The sequence below is a fragment of the Anser cygnoides genome, chromosome 2 (assembly GCF_040182565.1).
Source record: "Anser cygnoides isolate HZ-2024a breed goose chromosome 2, Taihu_goose_T2T_genome, whole genome shotgun sequence".
In the NCBI taxonomy this organism is placed as follows: domain Eukaryota; kingdom Metazoa; phylum Chordata; class Aves; order Anseriformes; family Anatidae; genus Anser; species Anser cygnoides.
In genome coordinates, this window is record NC_089874.1 from 119,344,231 (window position 1) to 119,369,172 (window position 24,942).

At 36.5% G+C, this 24,942-nt stretch overlaps 1 protein-coding gene across 3 annotated transcripts in view; it reads right to left on the minus strand.

Moving 5' to 3' along the window:
* PRKDC (protein kinase, DNA-activated, catalytic subunit) overlaps positions 1 to 24,942 on the minus strand; it is a 79,669-nt gene that overhangs the window by 25,941 nt on the left and 28,786 nt on the right. For all 3 annotated transcript variants that reach the window (XM_066992945.1, XM_066992946.1, XM_066992947.1), the window contains exons 38-63: positions 24,388 to 24,492; positions 23,236 to 23,403; positions 22,862 to 22,989; positions 21,656 to 21,863; positions 20,110 to 20,288; positions 18,848 to 19,016; positions 18,248 to 18,313; positions 17,743 to 17,815; positions 17,376 to 17,524; positions 15,804 to 15,941; positions 15,467 to 15,586; positions 14,358 to 14,501; positions 13,981 to 14,132; positions 13,287 to 13,418; positions 12,738 to 12,849; positions 11,153 to 11,277; positions 10,910 to 11,059; positions 10,307 to 10,480; positions 9,348 to 9,446; positions 8,602 to 8,812; positions 7,805 to 7,994; positions 7,251 to 7,466; positions 6,193 to 6,305; positions 4,647 to 4,778; positions 3,164 to 3,343; positions 332 to 540 (exon numbers count right to left, since the gene is read on the minus strand). In XM_066992945.1, coding sequence (XP_066849046.1) covers positions 332 to 540; positions 3,164 to 3,343; positions 4,647 to 4,778; positions 6,193 to 6,305; positions 7,251 to 7,466; positions 7,805 to 7,994; positions 8,602 to 8,812; positions 9,348 to 9,446; positions 10,307 to 10,480; positions 10,910 to 11,059; positions 11,153 to 11,277; positions 12,738 to 12,849; positions 13,287 to 13,418; positions 13,981 to 14,132; positions 14,358 to 14,501; positions 15,467 to 15,586; positions 15,804 to 15,941; positions 17,376 to 17,524; positions 17,743 to 17,815; positions 18,248 to 18,313; positions 18,848 to 19,016; positions 20,110 to 20,288; positions 21,656 to 21,863; positions 22,862 to 22,989; positions 23,236 to 23,403; positions 24,388 to 24,492 — 3,842 coding nt within the window. The remainder of the gene's footprint in view (positions 1 to 331; positions 541 to 3,163; positions 3,344 to 4,646; positions 4,779 to 6,192; positions 6,306 to 7,250; positions 7,467 to 7,804; positions 7,995 to 8,601; positions 8,813 to 9,347; positions 9,447 to 10,306; positions 10,481 to 10,909; positions 11,060 to 11,152; positions 11,278 to 12,737; positions 12,850 to 13,286; positions 13,419 to 13,980; positions 14,133 to 14,357; positions 14,502 to 15,466; positions 15,587 to 15,803; positions 15,942 to 17,375; positions 17,525 to 17,742; positions 17,816 to 18,247; positions 18,314 to 18,847; positions 19,017 to 20,109; positions 20,289 to 21,655; positions 21,864 to 22,861; positions 22,990 to 23,235; positions 23,404 to 24,387; positions 24,493 to 24,942) is intronic.

Genomic DNA, 24,942 nt, shown 5'->3' on the forward strand with positions numbered 1-24,942 from the left:
TTAAAAAAAAGTATTTCTTATATCAAATTACAAATATATATTTAACTACATAAACTTCATCTTGTCTTGTAGGGGAACACCTGAACACTGGAAACTCCTGCAGCTGAGAAGCTGTAAGACATTTTTCAGCAGTGAGACAGCATCATCAGGGTGCACATCTCTCAAATCTAAGTGCTCTAACTGAAAGACAGTGACTAACTGACAAGACATTAAAGCACACTGAATTCTAACAAAGGGAAGGACTAAAAACCGAAATGCCATAAGCCATAAAGGCGGAGCTCTTTGCAAGGCAAACCTGACCAGGAGTAACTTGTCTCAACCCAGAATTTACTTAGCGAGTTCAATCCATCTGATCACATCTGGGGGAAGCTCTGTCCTCCCGCGCATCCGCTTTGATGGGGGCTCCTCCACTGGGCACAGAGCCATCAGGGCGTGCTCCAGAAGAAGGATGCCCACTGGCTGCTGTAAACTTGCAAGGCAGCTCGTGCTCACGTTAGCTGAATCCAGTTCCAGTAGCTCTCTGTGCTTGTAGCTCATTTCCTATAAGATAAAACAAAACATCAGGTGTCTACCTGGTCTAAAACTACACTGACATTTGCCTTTCATAGGCCACCTATTTGGTATCCCTTTCTCACAGTGCAAGCTTTAGAAGTAAGCAGTTAAATCTCCAGAAGATCCCAACTCTGAAAAAGACAAAAACAAAAACCAGAACACATTTCTTTTTGTGCAGTTGCTCTCAGAACAGAGAACAATAGAGAATAACCCCCCTACTTCATCTGTCTCCAGGGCCACTGAAGACTGAAGCTGCTTCAAAACAAAGAAGCTGTTAAGTAACAAGGAACAGTGACCCTGTGCATATTGATCAACCTGCTACACCTGGGCAACCTTCTAGACAGCTCTCTCTAAACAGAAGCACACCAGAAGTGGACGAGAGGTAAATGAACACATTCACAGCCTGAAGCTTCCCTTCTTTTTGTTGGTAACGCGCTGCCTGCTACACAACAGATGAATTTCCTTAACCTATTGTGTAGCGTGTTCTTGCTATGAGCCAACGGCGTGATTATCCATGAACTAAAGGCTTTCTATCCAAACACCCCAGTTTTAGTATACAAAAAATACTCACTCATTTGTGCTCATCTAGTTCTGCATGATTTAAAGACAATATTTCTAAGATCTTTATCCTATTTAACATCGGTTCAAATACAGAATAACCCTTTTTTCAAGAATAAAGGCTCTTGTTTATCTGAAATTTCTTTTTAACACTTAAATCATCTCAAGTACAGATAACTAACTCCAAAAAGGAGCAGACAAGTTTATTAAAGCCTTTTTTTTCCCCACTTAAGAACCTGAAGGAGAGTTTACATACCTTTAACCAAAGGGGAAGAAAAAACTACAACTTGAAGGAGTAGGCAATAAAACTTTCATTACAAGAAACAGCAATGAATTTTAGGACAAAAATTAATTTTTGATTCTTGCAATACAGTATATGCAAGAATATTAAGTGAAAAATCACTGCATGGAAATTGTAGCATGAGACTGTGAGATCAGCTAATCTACATTTCCTTATTAATGGCAAGCACCACAAAAACTGTAGCATATGAATCTGGCTTACACAAATTCAATACACATTTTGTATAAGTTGAGACATGCCAATTATATTCATATTCAATAGAAGAGAGAAAAAGAACAGCTTCTTGTAGCCTCCCGAGCTACAGACCAGGTGGATCCCAACGAGGGGTCTGCATACGTTTTATCTGCTATTCAGGCAGTATCAATTCCATGTGCCCCAGACACCAATACCTAAGAGCATACCTTCCTCTGCTACCAACTTTTATGGATTATGCCAGGGATGCTCAACTACACAAGCTGAGGCTTGCCTTTGTGCTGCTGTACTTTCAACAGGGATGGCAACAAGATGCCCTTACCACTTGTATAAAGTCTGCATTTTTGACTGATTTTAAATGATCTGTTTTTTTTTGAATATCTTATGTCTCTTCAGAAAAAAAAATGTAGCCTAACACAACAGTGTTTTTAAAGAGGGTCTAATAGAGAACATAGTTTAACACAAAAGAATAATATCAAGACAGAGAACCAACAAATGAAATGTCAAGAGGGAATATTAACAGATAGCTATTGTGAGATGCTGGCTCAAAAAATACCAAGGCAACCCAAAAAAATCCCCATAGCATTTGACCTTTTATGCAGCTGCACAGAAGAAAGTAAACAAGAAATTACATTTTTTCAGATGTGTAAATGCAAGTACTAAGAAGCAAAGTTTGTCACTGGTTGAAAAGCTAGTCCAAACTAGATACTCCTCCTGTATTATGAATGACACCTACTGTCACAGAGTATTTAAACTTCTACAACAGAAGGAGGAAACTACTACCTGCCACTCAAATAAAAAAATATTTTGAGAACTGCGAATCAGACACAACATTAAGATCTACACAGATGAGAAGAATCATTAAATATAGTGACGATGAGCATAGTGACAAAGTTTTTAAATCTCTGAAAATTAGGACAAAAGATTAAGTTCACAAACTATTCCAGGTCAGCATATTATCATTGCACTAGAAGCACACAGAAGCAAAGCAGAAAGGCTTGTGCTTCCTTTCAGTGATAGAGCTGTGGTACATGCACTCAGCCTTTGGTGGAAACAAGCCTTTCCATTATTACTGAAAATTACCAGACAACTACTTCAGGGGAATAATTTGAAAATGTTGCTGAAAAAATAAATAAGAGATGTTAACAACAAACAATCTGACAGCTACTGATATGCTCAAGACATTGAAGTATTCCTCAATAAGCATTCCCAGAAACAGGAAATATGAGCACCATGACACCCACGTAACCTTTTCAATTGTTCACATGGCTTTCATTTAAAATCAAGTCTCTTCTTGTTACTGCTGCAATTAAGAACATTAAAAGGTGACTCAAACTCTACAGATTAGAAATTATAGAAACCTTGAAAAATCAGTTCACAGGCATGAAGTTTGTGTTCAACTTAACAAGAGTCACTTGAAATAACCATTTTGTTAACAATTCTATTTTCACCCGTTTAAACTTCAGTAACTGTATTTAACCTTCCCTACCACTGGTTTTACCACACATTGAAACAAACATGTTATACTCTGCTACTTTCCTGCTATGAGGTAAGCTTTACCTGGATGCATGCAATGAATGGTGGGAAGTAAGAGAGGCTCATGCTCAGGAAATGATTGAAGTCCCTCAGCAGCTTCTGGATGATGACTTTTTTCTCAGAAGGGGTTTTAGACTTTTCTACCTCATGGAAAATTCCACCAAACAAACTGCTGAAGAGCTGCTTGGCAAATGTTGGATCTTTCTGTGAATTACAAGAAATGCAGTACAGTCACTGAATTTTGCTGTGAACCAATGAACTAATAACAAAATTAAGAGCTATGAACCATCCTGTACCTAGTCCTCATGTGGACACTGTGAGTGGAATAATTGCATGCCCCACACCTATGCTGGGAATCATTTCAGAGTTACTGTACTACAAATTCAAGCCCTACCTTAATTTTTCTACATAACGAAACTCCAAGACAACGTCGGTTTCAGGCCAGAGTGCTGGTGGAGAGGATAGAATTTACAATTTTCACATTCGCAATTCCTGCTGTCAGAGCCAGACGCCCAATATCATCTTATGGACACCATTGCCAGGGAAGAGGGTTTCAGGAAAACAGACAAACAAACAAACCAACAACCAAAACCAGAAGGCATCAGTGTGTGAGGAAACCCAGACCCAAACATTCAGGGAGCTAACACAGAGAAATGTACAGACAGATGGTGCCATATCAGATATAAAGGCATTTTTTCAACCCAGAAACACACTAACAAATGTAACATAATCCTATGCATCCTGGTCGATCGTGGGACTGGAGTTTGGTTTAACTCTTGATTTAATGCTGTTCAGATAATTCATGATTGTACTATTTCCTCCCTTTACATTGAGATAATGGATCAGCAAAAAAAATTAAATACAAAGATAATCAGGAACACTTTGACGTCCCAAACACTGCAAAATTGGATAGGTTCAGCATATGGTTTCTACTATTCCCGGATATGAAATCATAGAAATCACAGAATCATCAGGGTTGGAAAAGACCTCCAAGATCATCTGGTCCAACAATCACACTACTACCAATGTCACCCACTAAACCATGTCCCTAAAAGGAATACTGGATTAGTTTTACTGACTAGTTCAAGTCCAGTCCACTCAGAGACTTTGCCTGTACTTTTAGAGCACCACTATAGCAATGAGAAAGAAAAAAAAAATGGCCATGGATCCTATACAGCAAGATGTCCTTTGCAATGATGTCTGTATAAACCACCACCACTTGTTTTTCAAGGAGAATAACCCAGAGGCAATGGACGAGAGCTGCTGTCTGAGGCCCTCAGTGTTCTGAGGTCCTTAACTGCTTGAGGCAAGCTACAAGGCATCTTCTCTCATCACTGCACCAGCCCAGGTGTAAGAGAAACACTGTACCTCCAAACATACTCTTTGAAAGCATATCATGGTGGCTGATTACAAAACAAATCAATTTTGAAAGCAGTTGTCCAACTGCACATCACTTTCCCTACAAAAACAGAAAACTTCAAAAATGCCATTTGAAAAGAATACAAACCTGAGCAAGGCCCTGTAGAGGGGCAATGAGGCTGCGGTATTCAATCTGGATGTCAGGAAGGTCTCCTACACGGTAACTTCTGTACAAAGTAACCTGGGCATCATACTTCATCTTCAGCTCAGATTTCATCTCCTGAAATGCATTGCTCAATGTTAAAAAAGAGTCACATTAAATAGAAAGAGATGTATCTAGATAAGACATAATAAGTATTTTTGAAGTCCTTTAAAAATTTTTGCTGCGATTACAGCAAATACATTTTCTCTAAAGCTGTAATATGGCTAAACCCAAAATGATCTTAACAGAGAGCTACACAAAGGAGTGAACGTATACATTAGCATAGTGGAAGAGAGAAACAGAGGAAAGCTTGAAGATTTTTTCTCAACTTTAAACACTTCTCATCTTGTCATTTGAGCCCATTTTTCTTCTACACAACTTCAAAGGAATTATTTACAAAAAACATCCAAGAGAAATATCCTGGGAGAAGTTAGGGCTTCGTTAAAGGTATTTCCAAATACTTTCTTGCTCAGGATCTACTTTTTCCTGTTGCCCCATCAGGTATGGTATTAGCATAAGGCACTGAGTTCCATGTGTGTTTATGTGCAACAAATCTCTTGAAAAGCTTAAGGAATCCTGGCAGCATTTATGGTCTCCTCTGGTCTTTTGTTGTGGAACACATTTTTTTTTGTTTGTTTGCTCTTGAACTGCCATACAGAACACATTTGTTACAGCTTCTTTCTCTTGCAGGGTAGGAAGAAATGGGAGCTTTGGCCTAACAGTGAACAAGGTGGCAAAAATAGGTGTTTGTGTGGCTCTTCCAGACATAAGTTCAATTTACATAGATATCTGCAGCTGCACAGAATTGCAAGTGTGTCTCAGACTTAACTCAATCCTGTGTTCCTTTGTTCTTGTTTAACTGCTATCACTTTTGGATGACAATATATTATTTTATTCACACAAACCTTTGAAAAACTTCTACAGAGCTTCAAGGGTTTTTCAGCTAATCACGAGTATGAAACACAGCCATATAGTACTAAGTAACCCGTACAGTACCAGGTTCCTGGCTCTGATAAACACTCAGCAAATGCTTTGCTTACTACTGACTTTCCTTCAGGTTAAAAGACCTCAGCAGTTCAGGTTAGCCTATCAGCTGTATCACATTTTTGAGTTCGCTTTCAGACAATGGATAATGTTTTCCAACTACTTCCGCAGAGCATTCTTTCTTCAAGATTTCTAGTTTCCAGGATGACAACTATAAAGAGCTTCTGGTGTGAACATTTCCCTTCACTTCTAGGGATTCTATCATATAAAATCACTTTGTATACAAAGCAGAAGAATGGAAATGTTACCCAGCTCTTTTCTTGCGCACACCAAGTAACATCATTTAACTTGAAGCACAAAAATAGCATGATTTCCAAATAAAACCTTTTAAAGTAGCAACCGGCATCTTACACCTACCCCTTCTTCACACAACTACTTCTGGAGATGAAGTACAAGGCTGCAGATGACACTGGGACTTAAGGTTTTAAACTTATTTGGATTGACAAACCTGTTCTCTTTTCTGTTCAGCCACACCTTTTCTAGCATAAATCAGACTGACTTTCTCTCGGTCCTTCAAGAAACGTCTCCGCAGTCTTAGAATTTCTGCTCGTTCATCTATACCTAGGTATAAAGTGGAACATCATCTTACAGTTTTAGTTCTGGAGAACATAACATACATTCATGTCCACAGCTTTTCTTTTCTCAAACTTCAGATTTAATGCAACAGCATCATATAATAACAAACACCATCTTTGCCTTTATTAGCTTACCAACTAGTCTCCTAAGCTTCATATTCAATAACTCAAAGCAAGACCTCCCAGCAAGATATCAAATTAAAACAAAGTAAGTCATTTTTAGGAGAAGCGGTAAGCAGTTGTATCAAAACTTTAGGCACACAGATGAGGTATAAGGGGCAACTATTGTACTGCGAAATTTATAAACAAATTTGATTCTTGTAACAGATTTATTTTTAACTCCCCAAGGCAAATATGGTATTTGCACCATGTTCCATAAAGTATATAGCTCTCTACAAAAAAAGCAAGTGCTAAATATCTTGAAAGATTGGGTGATAACAACTTATTTCTGTTTTTGGTTGTCGACTGGATGGATAAAAGAGCACTTTCAGATAAAAGCAGGTAATTCCACTGCTGGATTGCACCCTGTTGCAGAACATGTCTACACAGCTGAAGTGGTGAGGAAAAAATATTTCCAAGTTGTTCAGTTTCTTTAAAGAGATATGCAGTTAAATTTAAAACATAAGGGACTGAAGTGACATTCACACTGCATCATATGACATGGCAGAAGGACAGACCACACCAGCTGGCTTCTTATCCAGTTAATTCTTTCGTCTGGCAATGTACAGTTTTTGCAATTCTTCGCACAATCCTAATTTTTTGCCATAGTTATGCAAGTATCAACACACATTCCTGGAAACAAGATCTCACAAATTGAGCTTCAATTAGAATGCCACAAAGATAACAGACTGCCAGCCAAATAACTGACAAAGATGGCCTAACAAAATGGAATAATAGAAAGTATAGAAATTGCACTATAAGGCCTACAGACCTTTAGTTTTGCTGTCCACCTCATCTTCAGGTAAACCCAACCTTTTTTTCCCAAAATCTGGCCCCACTGGTTTAAAGGCTGCTTGTTTAAATTTTTCACTCCGTTTGTTAACTAAGAGCATGGATGAAGACAAGGATTCCAAGGATGAAGGAACCGTATACTCTGCCAATGTGTCAATGCTGTTTCCAGTTAGCCAATTAAAAGAACTTCTACCACCTGTAAAAAAAATAATTGTAAAACAGTAATAATGCAGATGAAAACATCTGTTAGGCACAATTTTCCTTCCCCAAAAATGTAATTCCCAGTGTTTATAATCAGAACAGATTTCAAGCTGTTATGTAAGAAACACTTAAATTAAGCAAAATATAAAAAGTGTATCAGACCAATAAAAGTATGCTATGTTTTCTCTCATAACAACAAAAAAAACCTCATGAAAATAGAGTATTAAGTGCATTTACTTTTACATTAAAAATTCACATGCAGCAGGAATGGAGAGAATGGAATCCTTCTTATAGCAAGCAACAAGATTTCAGAAGATATCAGTCTGGACTTACTGACATTCTGTGTAGGTGTAAATTCGTATTGTCTTTGGGTAGCCCTCACTTGACCACCTACTGAGCCAGAAATGGACGGGGATCTTTCTTGTGACAAATTCTTGTTAGTACTCTGTGAAACCTGAGTCTCCAAAAACATAGGTGTGAGCATAGTACTTCGATAACGCCAACTGGAATCAATTACAAAGTCCTATAAACACAAAAACATTTTAATAAGAATAATAAGAGTGGAGGCTTTTTTCTTTCCTTCCTTGAAACAGGATAACAGAAATGAAAGTATAGCATTTAAAACATCATCCTACATACAGGGTTGGTACATTAAAAAAACCAAACAACACAACAAAAACCAAACAAGTAAAGCCAAGTAAAACCTTCCCATAGCTCAGCAAAAAAGCTCACTAATTTGGACTGGTCAGCTGAGGACTGATTTATAGCTCTTGTACCCGTATTCTTGTTTCTTCACAATTTTTCTCCAGCTTAAGTTGCTTTTCTCTACTATCCTCCCCACCACCTCCACCACAACTATTCTTTTTAAAAGTATTTCAGCACTCTACACATCAGCTATACCTGTATATATAATTAAATCGTTCTTTTTTTGAGAAGAAAGCAAAATCATTCCCCCCACAAAATAACACTGATACCATGCGTACCCCAGCTCTGTTGCAGATGTTAGCTACGGATTTCAAAACACATTTTCAATCACCTCCTTCACTACACCTTTCTTGTCAAAGTGGTAACTACCATCAGGATTGGAATTTGTCACATGGTTACGCTCAGGATAACACATTATTATTCACCTGAAATTTGCATTCAGATAGTGGATGCTCAAACATTTTTCTTGAATAATCTGGGCTCTTGCTGGTCATTTCAAGCAGAAAATTTGTGATTAGACTCAAGTACTGTGTTTCAATCTTGGTAGAATATAAAGAGCTTAACAGTGCCAGCATGCGATCAAGAATATTTGCAGGTAGCCTTGTCTCATCGCTCCAAAAATTCCTAACAATTAATCTGTAACGATAAGGAATGAAGTTATTCTTTGCTATCAGCAAACAAAATGCAACACTATTAAAAAAGGTCAATTTAGAATAAATAATATAACAATGTCTTTAGTTAAAACTTTTGCATAGATGCACCTTTTACATAGATTCCCACATTCATCTACCATGCTCTACAGCATTTACCTGTTCTTATAAAGGTTTACACTGAAAAAGATGTTCACGTTAAGCTATTTTTTGTGTCTGTGTATAGTGAGGGCCTTATTCAAAAACTTCAGAACATCAACACAAAATTAGGTCTAACATACTGAAACAACTTCTCCATGGCTTAAAGCTCTCAGTTACACTTGGATTTGGTGTGACAGTATGGGACGAAATTTTATAAATTAACTTATTGAAAGAAAAGGAAATAATGTAATCTAACTGTTACTCTTTTATATTAAAAATACTTTTAAAACCTCTATGGATCAAAGCTTATATTATAAACAAAGAAACAGCAATTTAAGGATTTGTTACTTCAGACAGCAATCACGACACTGTTTACTCACTGCAGTTCGGCATTCTCATCAATCAGTCCTTGAAGCAGGATTTCTTTTGCCAGTTCGAGTACTTCCTGAGAATCACCATCTGCTTGGCTTTCTGGATCACTGGTGATAGAAGAAAAATGTCTCTTAATGACTTCTCTTATTAAAAAATAAGAGGATAAGGATGGTGGGAGAGAAGAAAGAACCCACCCTTCTCAAAAGAAAATAAATATCAACTTGGCATGACAACAAGCATTTTTCATAACATGGGGTCTTTATTCTCCAAAGTGGCTCACCTCCTCACTACTCAAAATAAAAATCAGAAAGTTAAATAAGTTGCTAGGTTTTTACTATAAAGGCCTGGCAGAAATAACGCTGAGTTTGCAAGGTTAATACTGACAAAAAGGCAGTGACGCCTTTTCCCAACTGACACTGAACTAGAAATCACCTGTACTTTTTCTTCACCATAATTATCCATTTAAATGGTAAATTAAATGGTAAATAGTTATCTTGGGCAAAAACATAAAAGAGGACCCCGCTACATTAGGTAATAAAACAGCAAACTACTTTCAAAAGTATATGACTGTTCTCTAAGTCAAACAGAAATTAAGGCACTTTGGCATGATCTGGATCTGTTCTATCTTATGGTATAAAGACGTTCATCCTATTGTGTACAACTCTTACTACAGTTATAAACTCTGGCAACAGGAAAAAGAGTGAAAGCATCAGAGCTAAGACCTCTTATGGCATCATGCTGTGGTGATGCAGTGTCCTAGTTCTGGGCTAAAGTTAGGTCCAAGTCTTTGTCCCTTAGTTTAAACGATAAAATTGTCACCAAAGGCCTGAGGCTACCAGGGCAACCCACAGGACCTATCTGTTCAAGAATGGGAAAATCCCACACCAAGGGACATAAGTTAGAAAATAACGTTAGGAGAACTTTCGCTCTGGTTGTTCGCTGAAAGACATCTGTAGTGAATACGCACCTGTAGTTATCATAAATCCACATCAGAATATCATACATGGACCGTCGACATATTACAGAAGGGTGAGAAATGAACCCTGTCACTCCAGGAAGAAATTCTTTAAGTTCTGGTGGTTTTAGCTTTGACAGCATCTTGTATACTATATCCAAACAAACCTTTTGCCTCTCATCATCCCTAAAGAAGAAAAAAAAAAAAAAAAAAAACCCACGAAATAATAGTTGCATTGTTTTCCCTCTTCATTGTTACACATAGAACCAGAATACCAGCTTACTTTTTAACAACAGTATTTGCTTTCACATAAAAGTCTTTAGGCAAATATTTTTCAGTACAACCTACAAGTAAGAATACAACTAAATCAATACATATTAAAGATGAAATCCACATCCTAGTGAATAGGAGCTGGTATTTCACCTTAACACTGCAGGGGTTTTTGTTTGTTTTTTCATAGTGAGCTAACACCTAGTATTCCATTTGCTCAAATTAGGAGAGCAATGGCCAAAAAAGGAACATGCAGTGGAGCATAAAATTTTTGTGGCCACCACAGAACACATCATCAAGAAGCTTAGTCTATGTCTCCATGTTTATAACCACGTGGCCACTTACCTGTGATTCATGATCTGCATGAAGTCTTTACTCTTCAATTCCAAGTAGAGATCAGGTATTTCCTCCGCCCGGCACATTATTACTTCCAGGCAGTAGGTTTTCATCACACCATGGAGTTTCGGTATCAGAAAGAACACTGCATTCATAAACCTTAATGTGACCAGAAGCCCATGAAGAAAAACATGTTATTTTCTATTATTCCTCTAGATCTACAATGAATGTACCACATATGTCATGACATACCTGTCAGCAAGAGGAGGAAAATTCTTGACTACTTTATTCAAGCATATTATAAACTTGTCCTGTTGGGTGTTCTGATGATGTTTTAATTGTTTTATGACACAATCATAAACTTGATCTTCAAGTATCTGAGAATTAGAAAGACAGTAAGACAAGCATAGCCACGAAACTCATAATCGCCTTAATGACAGAGAGTATTGCTACTGTACTGTTTGTTTGTAATGCATTTTGATAGGTAAAATTTGCCTGCCTCATCTTGACATTTATCGTGCTTCATGGCTGCTGAACATGATTGCCTGGTTTAACAATATGTTTCTGAGTTTCCTTTGATTGGTTTGGAACCAACGCCTTAATTCTGAAATACAAGTTGCTTAGTATGCTTACATAAATAGTAACTATTCTGCATGGCAGATTTCCAGCTAGTGAATGTAAAAAAGACATTTTTAGTGAAGACATTTAGTGAATGAATCAGCAATCTTCACTAAACATCAAAGAATAAGGTTTGTGTAGGATAAAATATTTCTTTACTAATTTATTCAAAATATTGCTTTTAATGGAAATTGGAAAACTAAGGAGGAGAAGGCTGCAGGGATTCCATATACAAAAATATGTTCTAAAAACTGTAAAAACAAAATTAAAAAAACAGAATGCAATTAAGTGCATTAAGTGGGGAGAGATGTAAGAATATCCCCCAACATCAGACTAATAGTAGACCTAGCCAATATCTTGGTATTTTTGTAGTAGCAGATACGGAATTATATTTAAGGGTAGCACAGAAGCCTGGCTGCATTCTGTCCTTTTTATCTTATGCACCCAAACATGCATCCATCATTAGATTAGGGAACTTAGACTGTACATTGTTGTCTATTGTTTTCAGAACCTGCTCATGGAATTTTTTTGTGCATAGACTTACCTAATTTCTCTTCAAACCTATTGACGCTACTTACCTCCAGAACCTGCTGGGGTAACTAATTGTAAAGAGATACTTCTACTATCTGCCTTAAACTGATTTCTATGAACAAACACTATCTCTTGGTTCTAGCACTGTAAGATTTGGTGAATAACAGTTTTGCATTCGCTACATCCACTGCTTAGAAAATAAGTAGATTCATTATCCACATCTGCCACAAGTGCTAAAAAAAAATTGAAGAAAATTATCTATGAATTTTACATCAGTACGAGCAAGTTATTAAACATCCTCAGATACAGATATTCAAAAGGTAGCCCCAAGCCTCCCAACTTTGAATTTCCCCCCTTTTTTCGTTTTTATAAAAGCAAACAACCACCAAAAAACAACCACCATAAAAGCCCACAAAACTTTAAAGTGTACCATGCCAGCGTTGCTGGTTGGCAGAAGCTGAACAAAGCCCATTTACTGCTAGCTTCAAAGGAGTGGGGCGGAAACTCTGCACTTAAGTCTGTTCTAAATCTTTCTTATTCTTTTTAGTAGTTTAAACCCTTAACTTGATCTGTTGGACAAAGGCTGTTGAGTTTTAAAAACATTTCTTGAGCTGAACTGAGTAGTCACATAAATGATATACCCAGAATTAAGACAGGAATGGTCACACATCTAAAAACAGTTACTTACATTTTCTCTCTCAGCAATGTATTGAAGAGCAAGTCCCAACACTTCTGCTGCAGCTGCATAAACTTCTTTATACCTTAATAAGCCCATGTTACTGGTCAAAGCCTGAAAATACCTAACACAAAAGGTAGATCTGCTGTAAGCCACCACTCCAGTATTCATTTTTACACTGAAACAAGAACTCACCTGAGCTGCCTAGGGGCACAGTGATTGCTTTTAGAAGAGCTCAGTACAGCAAAATACAGATTCCCACCTACAGTGTCTCAAATCCCTGCTTTGGGAGTTTCTAACTTTGTTAACTCCCATGAAACTGCAATCCAGGGGCCCACTGTAAGAAAGCCTACATCCTCCTCAATATTTTCCAAATTAAATTAGCTCTGCAGTTTGCAAAAAGCATTACATGGTGACAGACTGTAGCAGAGATATGATAGGACAAAACTTTCCAACGAATGAACAATACAGCTCTGGTACTTTTTGCTGACGAGATAAGAGTTGCTCTCTTTGTCTTTAGGTTTCATTGAAATTTATTCTCCAGAAAGTTGGATTTCTCACCTGACACGATCTATTTCACACTTCGGGTCAAAGGGAGCTAAGTTGTTGGCAAGAACAATTCCCAGCAACTGAATTCCCACTGAGTTGTCCTTTGTATCAGGATCTCCACTAGAAAACTTTTCAAATATTAAACTGTTGGATAAAGACATATAAGTAATGATATACATGATAAACCCAAAATATACACACCATAAATCGTTCACTTTCTGCATGTATATGTAGACACACACAACCCCATCAAAACCAGAAGAAAGCATGTGGACATATATATGCATGAACATTCCACCAAAAGTAGAAAACATATTAAGAAAAAATTCGCTTCAATGAAGGAGTATTTACAAATCAAAATTCTAAAAAGAGGTTGTTCAGAAGCACAGCAGATCACAAAACTCTTGCTAAGAATGCACTGATATTCCATGATAATACATAATATTTCAAACAAAAAAGTAACCCTCTGCAAAGACTACTCTTGCTTCTGTTGTTGGTGTTGTAATTCTCTACATGTTCCTTGTCTTTCTCTGTCTCTGTTTTACAAGTTAAGTTTCAACCTTTGGAGAGTTCAGTTCTGAAGTTTTGCTGTCAATTCCAGGGACAAAAAGTTTACTATAGCAGCTGAATTTACCTTGTCATCCACTTTGATAATATTCATTTAGGGTCTTGAAATATTGACAAAAGAAAGTTCTGAATCACTTACTTGTATGGTATGGAGAGACAGTTTTTCCAGCACTCTATAACTGTCTTTATGATTTCCAGATTGTGTCTGAACACAGCTCTTTTTGGGTGAAAAGCATTCTTCATCAAGAATTCAAGCAATCTGTTAGCTAAAATCTCATCCTTAATATTTCCCTATAATGAATGGGAACAAAAATAAACATAGTGACTCCATCATAAAGATAAACATTTTGCTTTTGGAGAGTAAGTAAGTAAATAAGCTCTTTTTGAAGTTGATATCCAAAAGAAACAGTGGACTGATGTAGAAAATGATTACAAGTGCATAAGAACTAGTCCCACTTGTTTGTTCCTTACCAAATAGTTATTGGAATAATAAAAATTTATTTCACATTTTCTTACTTTGGGAGTGGTTACACTTGTCCAGGAAAGAACAGTAACTGCTATTTCCACTACCATGTAATGGATCCCTTCACCTCCATTATTCCCAGAAACAACAAGCTGCAGTAATGGACCAAGCCACTGCTTTGCATAAGGTCGGAAAACCTATGGAAAATGGGAGAATCAGGGATCAAACACAGATTATCCAACTATTCAAAATCCTGAATTCAATAAGTTATTAAATATTGTTCAACAATTCAATAATTCTTATGAGTGAGACTGATGTGATCTTCTTAGCTCTTTGTTTAACCTCGTCTGAAGCACTAACCACAAAAAAAATTAAAATAACTTCAAAATTTAAGGTATCCATAACCATATTCCTCACTTCTGCTTAGGATCCTTCATACAAATCTTTACATCAACTTATTTCTGTAGGGCCCCCATAATACATCTCTATAAGAACTTTTCATGCAAAAATCTGCCCCTACAGAATTTGAAAGAATATGTTATTCATCTAACCTTCCAAATCTTCGATTCAGACAGCTTTACTAAGAAATCAGCATTAAGTGGGTGTTAAAGCTTCCTGAACTAATTAAGAAACTTAGCCTTTTTGTATTTGGGACTTGGAATATTTCAAACAAAAATTATACTTTAAAATCACTGTCTGAAAAAGGAGTTAGAAAACAGTTTGTCTGTGAAAAAGACACATTATGCTATCTTACATCTGTCTGCAACAAGATCATCATTTAGATCTAAGGGTTTCCAGAAGACTCATCTGTGGCCATTAAAAAAACATTTTTTTTTTGTTCTTGCAAAGATGGCAAATGATCAGCCATACCTCTTGCCCAGCATCAAATCAATTACTTGTACTTACAGAAGACACATATTGTGGACACGCTCTACTTCTAGAATGGACTTTGGAAGAAAAAGTAATTCTATTACACTCAAAATACTGTCACTATCTGGAACTGAGGCAATGAATGCGTTCCCTTTTATCATGACAAACTACTATATTTGAACTTCCCAAAAGTCTCAGTTGACGAAATATTTTGCCACACAAGAGCTACACAGTTGTTCTAATAAAACCTATAATAGTAAAAGAAAAAAAAAACGACAAAAAAATTACTCACATCCTCAGTATTAACAATAAGTTTTGCTATGAAGAGGCGAATATTTAGTGGCACTGATGGGTTTCCTAATTTACCATGCAGAAATTTCATCCAGAGAGGAAGGTCTACTGGAACTGTCCCCTGAAATTTAAAGGGGAGGAGCAAAAATCAATACAATTCTGGAATTAAACTGATTTACTGAGCCAACAACAACAAAAAAAGAGGAAAAAAATCAGCCCGAGCCACACAGGTAATGTAGCCATGAAAATTACAAAATGAAGTGATTCAATCATGACTCCCTCTTGTATGTGTGTGTTACAGTTAGTGAAACAACGTCATCTTTTTGGCTAATACTGGCCTCCTCCACTTTAGGTGTGATCTGGTTCCTCTGCATATGTTTTATCAGGCTGGTCATAGATGCCATACATTCGTGTTGGTTGAGTTCATCCATTTCCAGTTCCATCTCATCCTTTAAAACCATATATTCTGAGGTATCCTGAAAAAAAAAGTTACTACGATTAATAACAAGACCGTATTTTCTTTTAAATTATGATAAAGCCATGAGTCATTCTGGTTTTATCTGTGTTTACAGATTTGACTATACGCTCAGAATCCGCAGTCGGGAATAAATCAGATGTGTTGTTCAAACAGCCACCCCACCAGTTGTGCACAGCACTCACTTTCTGTGCCAACAGAATGCAGCTTCATGTTCTTCTGACTTTCCTACCTGCTAGTACAGGTGTAACAATTGCTGGAAGGAGACAACTAGCTGAAGCTCATGGAAATGATTGTTTCATAGCTGAAAAAATGTGTTAATGCCTTCCGCAAGTGGAAAGTCTTATCTTTATGGATGTGTTGTTTCACACTAACTAGAAACCACAGCAGCTCTTTTAATGCACAGAGAGAACCACAGAAGAAAACGTTACAGTGAGAAACGACATTATTACACAAAGCAAAGTGCATTTCTGGTTAATGTCACTGCAGCTAAAACACCTCCTTGCTCCAAAACATGGGAACAGTTTTCCAATGTTAACAGTTATTTTACCAGATTTCATCTTCAGTATCTATCATACCGTTACAAGCTTCCTTTCTGTTTTATTGCAAGTTTTAACCTATCTGTATTACTTCTGATGAGACACTTCTTGACTGCAGAAGGAACACAACTTCAAGACTTGGAAGAGCAGCAATTAGTATCTTCCAGGAGCAACAGTTAGAGACAAGGTACCCCAACACAGATACAAAAATAATATTGTGCTTGATCATTTATAGTATGCATTTGAACTGGCCAGCTTGGTTAAATATCTTTGAAGAACAAAAGAAGGAAACGAAGAAACAGGGTACCTAACAGGAGAACACAACCATTGCAGGACTGAGTGAGTGCACGTGAAGTCAAAAGTCATCTTTTCACAACTCAGGTTGCTTGCATCACTCAGCATTAGAAAATGCAACACATCTCAAGTTCTCTCCCTCATTTTCTGGAGGAACCCATCCTCAAGTAGAACAGGAAATCCATCAGCCCATTTAACTTCAGCACCTTTAAAGTTTGTCACAGTGAAACTTTTTGTAAGTGACTGACTCTTCTTTGTCATTTGATACCAAATTTATTCTTCAACTGTTACTAGCAAATGTAAGACTAACAACAAATAAGCCTTACTTTTTTTTTTTTTTTTTTTTTTTAAATTTCTAAGCCTGTTAAAATATTTGAGCATCACTACTGACAGGCAAAGCAAACCTTTTCTTTAAATTTTAGATTTACAGCTATTATACAGATTGCTTTAGAGAGCAATCATACTCTGCTTTATCATCAGGGAACCTTTTGTATTTCTCAGCATGATACACCACAAAAATTCTATTTTTCAACCCCAGTAACTACATGTAATTGCTAAAAAGCATATAAACTTCTTTCGTAGCATGTAAGTCGATAAATTACCTTCCTCCTGAAACGAGCACTGCTAGCTGCTACATCTTGGGAACTGTAAGAAAAACCTTGGACTCCAGTAGAAAAATCAAACTGACTCATTTCCTCACTCAAACTGCTATCCATCATGTATGATGCAGAAGCTAAATACTTGGGTTCATCTAAATAGAAAAAAGATGAGACCGTTAATCAAGGTAATTACAAACAAACAAGCCTTTATTGACCATTGAAACTTGAGGGTGGATGGAAATTGGTTGTATGACAAAGTGAATGCTTTTATGTGCTCTTGATACTGTAAAGCCAATTAACAAGGCATCAATAAACAGTGTATGAAAGGTAAGATGGCAATTTTTTCCATAGTCATAAATGGATTTCATACCCAGATCTCCATTTCCAGCCTCCCTGGCTTCCTTCCTAATAGCAACGTATCGCTTCTTCCTTTCTAGAGGCACCTGAGAAACAGCAAGAAATAGTTTCAAAATTATTACTATTTTTAAATTTTTTATTGTATGACTTCTCAAAACTGGCAAAGATCATCAAAACCATATAAAAAAGAAATGGAAGTTTCATGTTACAAGTACTGATTATTAATGCTACAGAGTAAAAGCTAAATCACTTATTTCTACTGCCATTCAATACCGTAGCAGGTGTGCTAAAACGTATTAAAACTTATATGTACCACAAGCATAGCATGTTCTAAATGTCAAATCTGTATTTCCTTCAGAAAAATGTACTTTAAAATATCGGAGGAGTACTCCATTTTTTGTTAACTACAGAATTCTCTTTCTTTGGATGTGACAAGTAACTATTTCTACAGTAACTATGCTATTAAAGACATACTCACTTTTTACTTGGAGACACTAGAACCCAAAACTTCAACTCACCTCAATTTCTACAGGAAACGTATACTGACGCTTCAAGTCTATCAAGTTCTCAAAAATCAGCAAGTTCTGCAAACCAAAGAATGTTTGGAAATATCAAAATTATAATGCTGCACTCAATTACTCTGAGAAGAATTTTCTTTCTTCTAATACAACAGTTCAAAGCACAGTATAGAAAATATGGCAAGTTTTCTCTTGGATCAACATTTAAATAGTCGAATAGCAACATTTTCTTAAGAAATTCAAAGCACAGACAATGCACTCTGCAAAAAGGGTCTCTATTATTCAAGTATATTCCAAGCACTGAAGAACTTAAATAACATGTGTTTTCCTGTACATTAAAAAATCCACTGAGAGTGAAGAGAAAACATGGTAAATGTATTATTGATCATCCACTCCAAAGCAGATGTTAAAGCCTTCACCAGCAATTCAAATGACACGAAGGATGCAAGTCAGCTACCACTCCTTCTACTGCCTCACAGGGTAGTTCATTATACAACTGCATGTCATTCAGGTTTGATTCTTTGATTTATTGCCTTCAAGTAAAATCATTTAGAAGGCTTTCAGAACCGTGAAACACTAACAGCAACAATAGCTTCTCACCTTTTCTGCTTTTTCTGTAAAAAGAAAGCCCTGATAAAATTTACTCTCCGTGAAGACACAACTAATAACAGCAATAGCACAATTATATGCTGCACAATGATACTGTCTCCTCTTCTCCAGCAACTGACTCTCCCCGGCCATGTTTTCTGTAAATGCATCATAGCAGGACCTGAAAATAAAAACACGCAAAGAACAGGCAAGTAAAGATCAGAGGTCTTTTTGTTTTTCCCCTTCTCTTTTATAAGGGCAGGAAAGGCCCCCCAGTCAGAGATAAAATCAACAGGATCTCAGAAGATCTGTATTATTATAGTAGTATCAGCATTAAATCACTTCAGGCTTTTATTCAAGCTCCCAGCAGGTATACTGCTCTGAAATGGAACCACTCAGCAATGACTAAGCCAACTTTCTCTGGTATTTACACAGCCATCCTTATGTCAAGGTTACAAGAAGATGTTTTCATAGAAGATGGAGATACATTTCAACCCATGCACAGATATGACTTGTGGTCCTTTCCCAGCAACACCTCAGTAGACAGGCATGCTAAACTATGTTACAGATTACCCAGAGAAAACCAGTTTAAATGCAATTTTATAGGTCTTTTGCTCATAGCCTGTTATAGATTTTATACAAATCATAGTCAAGAAATTATATGAAGTCCCCATAGGATGTAACATTGTAAAACTAAAGAAAAAAAGAACATTCAGGCATATTATATAATTTTCAGAAAATTAAACAAGCTAAATAGTATTTATTAGCATATATATTCAGTATTAATCTTCTGTTCCCCTCTGCAGAGCAACTAAAACAAACTACACCTGCTGGATGTGCTGCTGTATTGTGAAGTGTAAATGAAAATCCATCCCATCTTCTCACTGTTCACATAAATACCTATCTTATGACACATTTGTGTACACTGTGGTTCCAAGTATAATGAAATTGGAATTATGAAAACAATTTAAAGATGAATAACCATACCAAAAAGCAAAAATAAAAACACAAGCTTAACAAAGAGAAAACACCTGGCAAAAAGAGGATGCAGAAGTCATCCTGTCATGGTCTTGAACATAAACTACAATCCTTTCATCAATGCAAATTCAATACTGTCTATTCCATTGAAAACCAAAAGCTACATCACAGATTATGTTTACCCTTGAGCAAATCAAATCTTCTGCTTTGTAAGGCATACTTAAGAAGAGTATCTACTAAAACCTAATTAGAAATTAAAAGGAAATTGAAATAATAATCTGAAATAATAATCTTACTTTATTAGTGCCTTGGTAAGTTCATTTCCTTCTACACTTATGGAGCCACGGTAAGCTTGGTTAATTTTAGAATCCTTGGAGTAAACATCCCCTTTTGAAAGACGTACATACATCACTTCTAGCAGCTTGTAATATCCCATTTTCTTGGTGATTTGTGTATCAAAAATATATTCATTGGACTGCAAACAAATAAGCAAAGCCTCAGAAACAGATTTCCCAGATTTTGCCCTTGCTAAGTAGCTGTATGGTTATTCTAGTTTCTTCTAGTTAGCCTTCAGCTTACTTCTACCTTCTACAACAGAGAAGAGAACAGAGGTTCTAATTTCCCGTGTAATACAGTTATTAAAAGTATATGCTGATTTTCTTACCTGGTAAGCTGTTAACTATGCTTGGCTAAATCATTAGAGTGGTGTTTGAATAACTTATACAGAATACCAAATAACTTCTTGGACTCAGACACCTTAAGCAAAACACATAGCTGTAAGAGCAATCCAAGGAGACAAACATGCTTGGTGATGAAAGGAATCGGTCAGTTTGAACTGTCTGCTGAGAAAGAACAACAATTTGCGCAACCTGAAGATACATAAAGCTCCTTAGCCCAACATGAGCTGAAAACACATAACATCTTTCCCCATGAAAACCAGGATGGATTACTTTTGAAATGAAGTAAACAAAGATAAACATTAATAATGAAAGATAAAAAACAAATGTAACTGACAAAAGCCAAAATAACACATTGTGCGACTACTACCAGCACCACCATTTCATAAAATATAATAGTCATCATACTGGGTATTATTTGTGAGTTTCTTTATGCATCTCACTTCGTTGCTAAGATTTACAGCAAAAGAAATTGTGTGTGTGACCCCACATAAGTCTTTAGTATTTTATTTTTAATGATTACTATTAAATTCTGATAGTTTTAGCATGTTGTTTTTGCTCCTGCCCTGAAACAGATGCATTAGCAAAACGGAGGGGAGAACTACAGCAACACTAGGCATCTCCACTGACAAAATCATTGCACGTAACCAATTTGGAGTACAGGCTGCACATGGAGAGAGGAAGGTCTGTGCTGACCTCACTGAAGCATCTTTGCAATGATCAAAAGACAGATGTGTTTCTTTCTCTACAAGTATGGCATCTAATTTAACAGCTTTCACTACGCATCTCTTTTACAATGTAAAAATAGGCTACAGTTCCATATGCCTTTTATAATTCAAAGTTAGAATGGGTTTTGACAAAATATCAGACACCCTTTTTTATATATGCTGTGTCATTTTCAATTTTTATATACAGTAGATACATGAACACGCATTAAATTCCAAGCAGTAAGTGTAGGGGAATAAAGAAAAGCTTCCAACCAATAATCAAACTATTTAATCAGCAAAAACTTCTGCTCCAAGACACAGACAACTGGAAAAATGGAAAGCAAGTGGTTTCAATTATAGTGTTTCACTCAAAGTTAAGCAAAACATATGCAGTGACACCAACCTCTTATAAAACATTCCCCAAATTTGTATTTATTAACTTATTAAAGAGTCCATACCTTTGTAAACCTGGAATTAAGCGTATCCATAGCCTGCACTATAGTGTTGCTAAAGAATTCTCTCAGTGCATCCAAGCTGCAGTGTGACAAGAGAGTGAGGAGAGAGCGATCTACAAAAGCTTGACGGGTAGTATTTGAAAGATGGTCTTCACGCTGGAACATTTTGTGAACAGTGTCCAGCAGTACCACTTGTTTGTCAGTGCTGCTCCTAAACAAGACAGAAATCTCAAGATGAAAACTCTTACCAGACTCCGTTTACATTTTAAAACTCTCTATCATTTTTCTTTTAATCACCTGTGTGCATACGCACTTGGGTATGATCCTACAAGATCTGGCGGAATTGCCACTTACTGTGGAACTCTCCAAACAAAATCTTCTTGCTGTGCAACAAGGGGCAAGCTTGTTTGCACATCTCTGTTGTTTAATGCAAAAGCAGCCACTAGCTTTGTCAGTCCCTTTTTCACTGGACAACCTAAACCACATTCTAGTACATGTTAACGGGGGGGGGGGGGGGGGGGGGAGGGGGCAAATGGACAACACAAAAAAAAATGAGAACTAACAGTTATCAAGTCCTTCTGTGGTGTATCAAGTGTTTCACTACTACATAAACTATTGATCTGAATAATTTTATAAAAGCTGTAAATCCAAAAATGGGATTTGAGCATGTTACACAACTTCTTCTAGGAAACTACGTGCTCCAAAATAGTTATTGCTTAGTCCATCACAAATTTGAATGTTTGGTTTCCAGATGGAGACCTCTTCTGTAGACAGAACGTGTTTGTGTCAACAATTCAGCATTCTGGAAATACTCCAATTAAATGAATGTGGTGGTGTATTTTCAAAGGGGTTGTTGAAAGTAATTCACCATTAATTTAAGTGCTATTTATTTAACTGACCACCATGGTTATACAGTGATAGCAAACATAGGTATCACACACAACTACTATCTTCAATTGGATTCTGCCAGAACAAGCCAATTTACGGAATACTTTACAGAATTTGCCCAGGTATTGCAAGTGCCACCTAGAAATTGGTGCCACTTATTAACACTTCAGAAATATTTCGGAATAACAAAGACGAAAGTAAAATTTGAATTAAAATAAAATGTTACATTAACTTTTACAAGGACAACATAATACAAGAAGCACATTTGCTTCAGTAAAAATTCCACGTGAACAAGGGCAAAATGCAATGGACCAAACTCACCTTCTGGAAATTCTTTTGAAACTGGCTTGAAATAGGTCCTCCATGAAATGTCTTTGGTCCCTACAGAGAATTTCTGTCATCAGCTGCAACAACATTGGGCTCTGAGACAACTCTAATGCATCTAAAAACTGAAAAGAAAGTAACACATAAAATAAGGAGCCAAACCGGATCAAATTAACTCCATCTCCTTGTGTAATTTTTCGATACCACTAAGAAGCAAATGCTGAAGATATATGTATGTAATGTGTATCTGTAAGTTAAACTTCTGGATAAAAACATAACTCAGAAACTGAAAAGCTGATTTCCTTTCCATAAATAGTTTCCAGACACAGTTCAGACTTCTAATTACATATTATTTTGTTAAAATTACTAACCTTCTTTGTGCAGTCTACATAGTTATTGTGCTTCAAGGTTCCTTTGGGAAACTCATCGGAACTCATGGGAAAATTGAAAGCTACAAGTTGATCAAGAGCATCCTTAAGGTCATTAAGTTTTTCTCCAGTCAAATTAGTGAAGAATGGAAGAATTATCACTGCTTGGCCCTAAAGAAAAGAATCACAATTTTAAACTAAAAGAAAATTATTTCTCTAATTATGAAGGAAGCTGAGGACCACAAAATAATCAGCAGGGGCTATGCTTACTGATTCAACAGTTCAGTGTACTGATAAGGACATATCACGTAGCTGCTCTTCTGTAAGGTGCTGATTCAGAAAAAAATGGTCACTAATGAGAGGGAGTTGAAAGCTAATTAAAATCTCATGGCTGACACAGGTATGAATAAAACTTCATTGTACTTTTAATCAAGCATCCACTACCACAGAAGTTACTGCTTTTAATGCACAACCTGGCAGCTAAAGCAAGATCCCAAGCTTTCTTTCTTTTGAATGCACAGTGAAGTACGCAACTGTCTAGCTGAAGGTAGACTTACAGAGCAGCAATCATACAGAACTATTTTATAAGTACAAAATCTTTAGTCTTCAAGACCAAAGCTTATGCTCCAGCGTCTTTTATAACTTCCACTTTCAGTATGCAGTACTTTATCTCCCTCTCTTGATCAAGTCATATATAGCAGTTAATCCCTTAGTGCTGATTGCATGCTTACAGACATGGATCTAACAGTCGTTGCAGACATCTGTAATTTGACATGTAGGAAGTGCCAATCCTTGCTAAAAGCCTGATTAACTGTCATTTCTACAACTTTAAAGTGTTTATTTGAAATTATTTGCAACTGATGGTAGATTTTTCCTAAAAATTACGTGCCTCTCAGCAGGGCAAGAACAAAAAGAACACCTAAAACAAAAACACATCATCTGTGATGTTGTCTTCAGTCTCTGAACAGCAAATATGATGACTTACATTTTATTTTTTAGGAACTTGAAAGGAAGAATCAAAGAAAACAGAAGCGATGCCCACGTTACTGTGCAAACTAAGGTAAAATTTAATTCCAATAACAGGGGATTTCACCAACCACTAACATTCTGATCTGTAAAGAGCAGTGAAGTGAAGCGTCTAAGTGAGCAATTTACCTTAAGATTTAAGCCTAAATTCTGATCAGTAAGTAGACTGGTATAGGTATCAAAAACAGCTGTAAATGCTTCATGATTGGTATTGAAAGAAACTGAAGAATCTATCTGGAATGACAGAAGTTAAAAATTAGGATTTATTTTTAAACTAGTCAAAGAAATCCTTATATTAATGAACAACAAAAACAACAACAACACAACCCACCCCACATGCTGCAGATTTGTTTCCAAAAGTACACTGAATCAACAGAAGTACACACAGAGCAATTTTAGCTTCAGAAGGCCTATCAATAAGAATTCCAGAAGTACAAACAAGATCATATGTTACACATTTTCCAGTTCAAAAAATATTAAGCTGCCCCTCAAAACCAAATTTCCTATTTGTCTCTTCACTGTTAGATAATACAGAAATATGACTCTGATGTTGTCTAAAACAACATTTGAAAGAATTCTAGATGCTAATAATTACATGTATTAAGACAATCCTCAATAAGTCATCTTTGTGTGTATTTGTGTATGGCTACTTCTACAAGTTCCTAAAAAGTCTGGGATAAATAG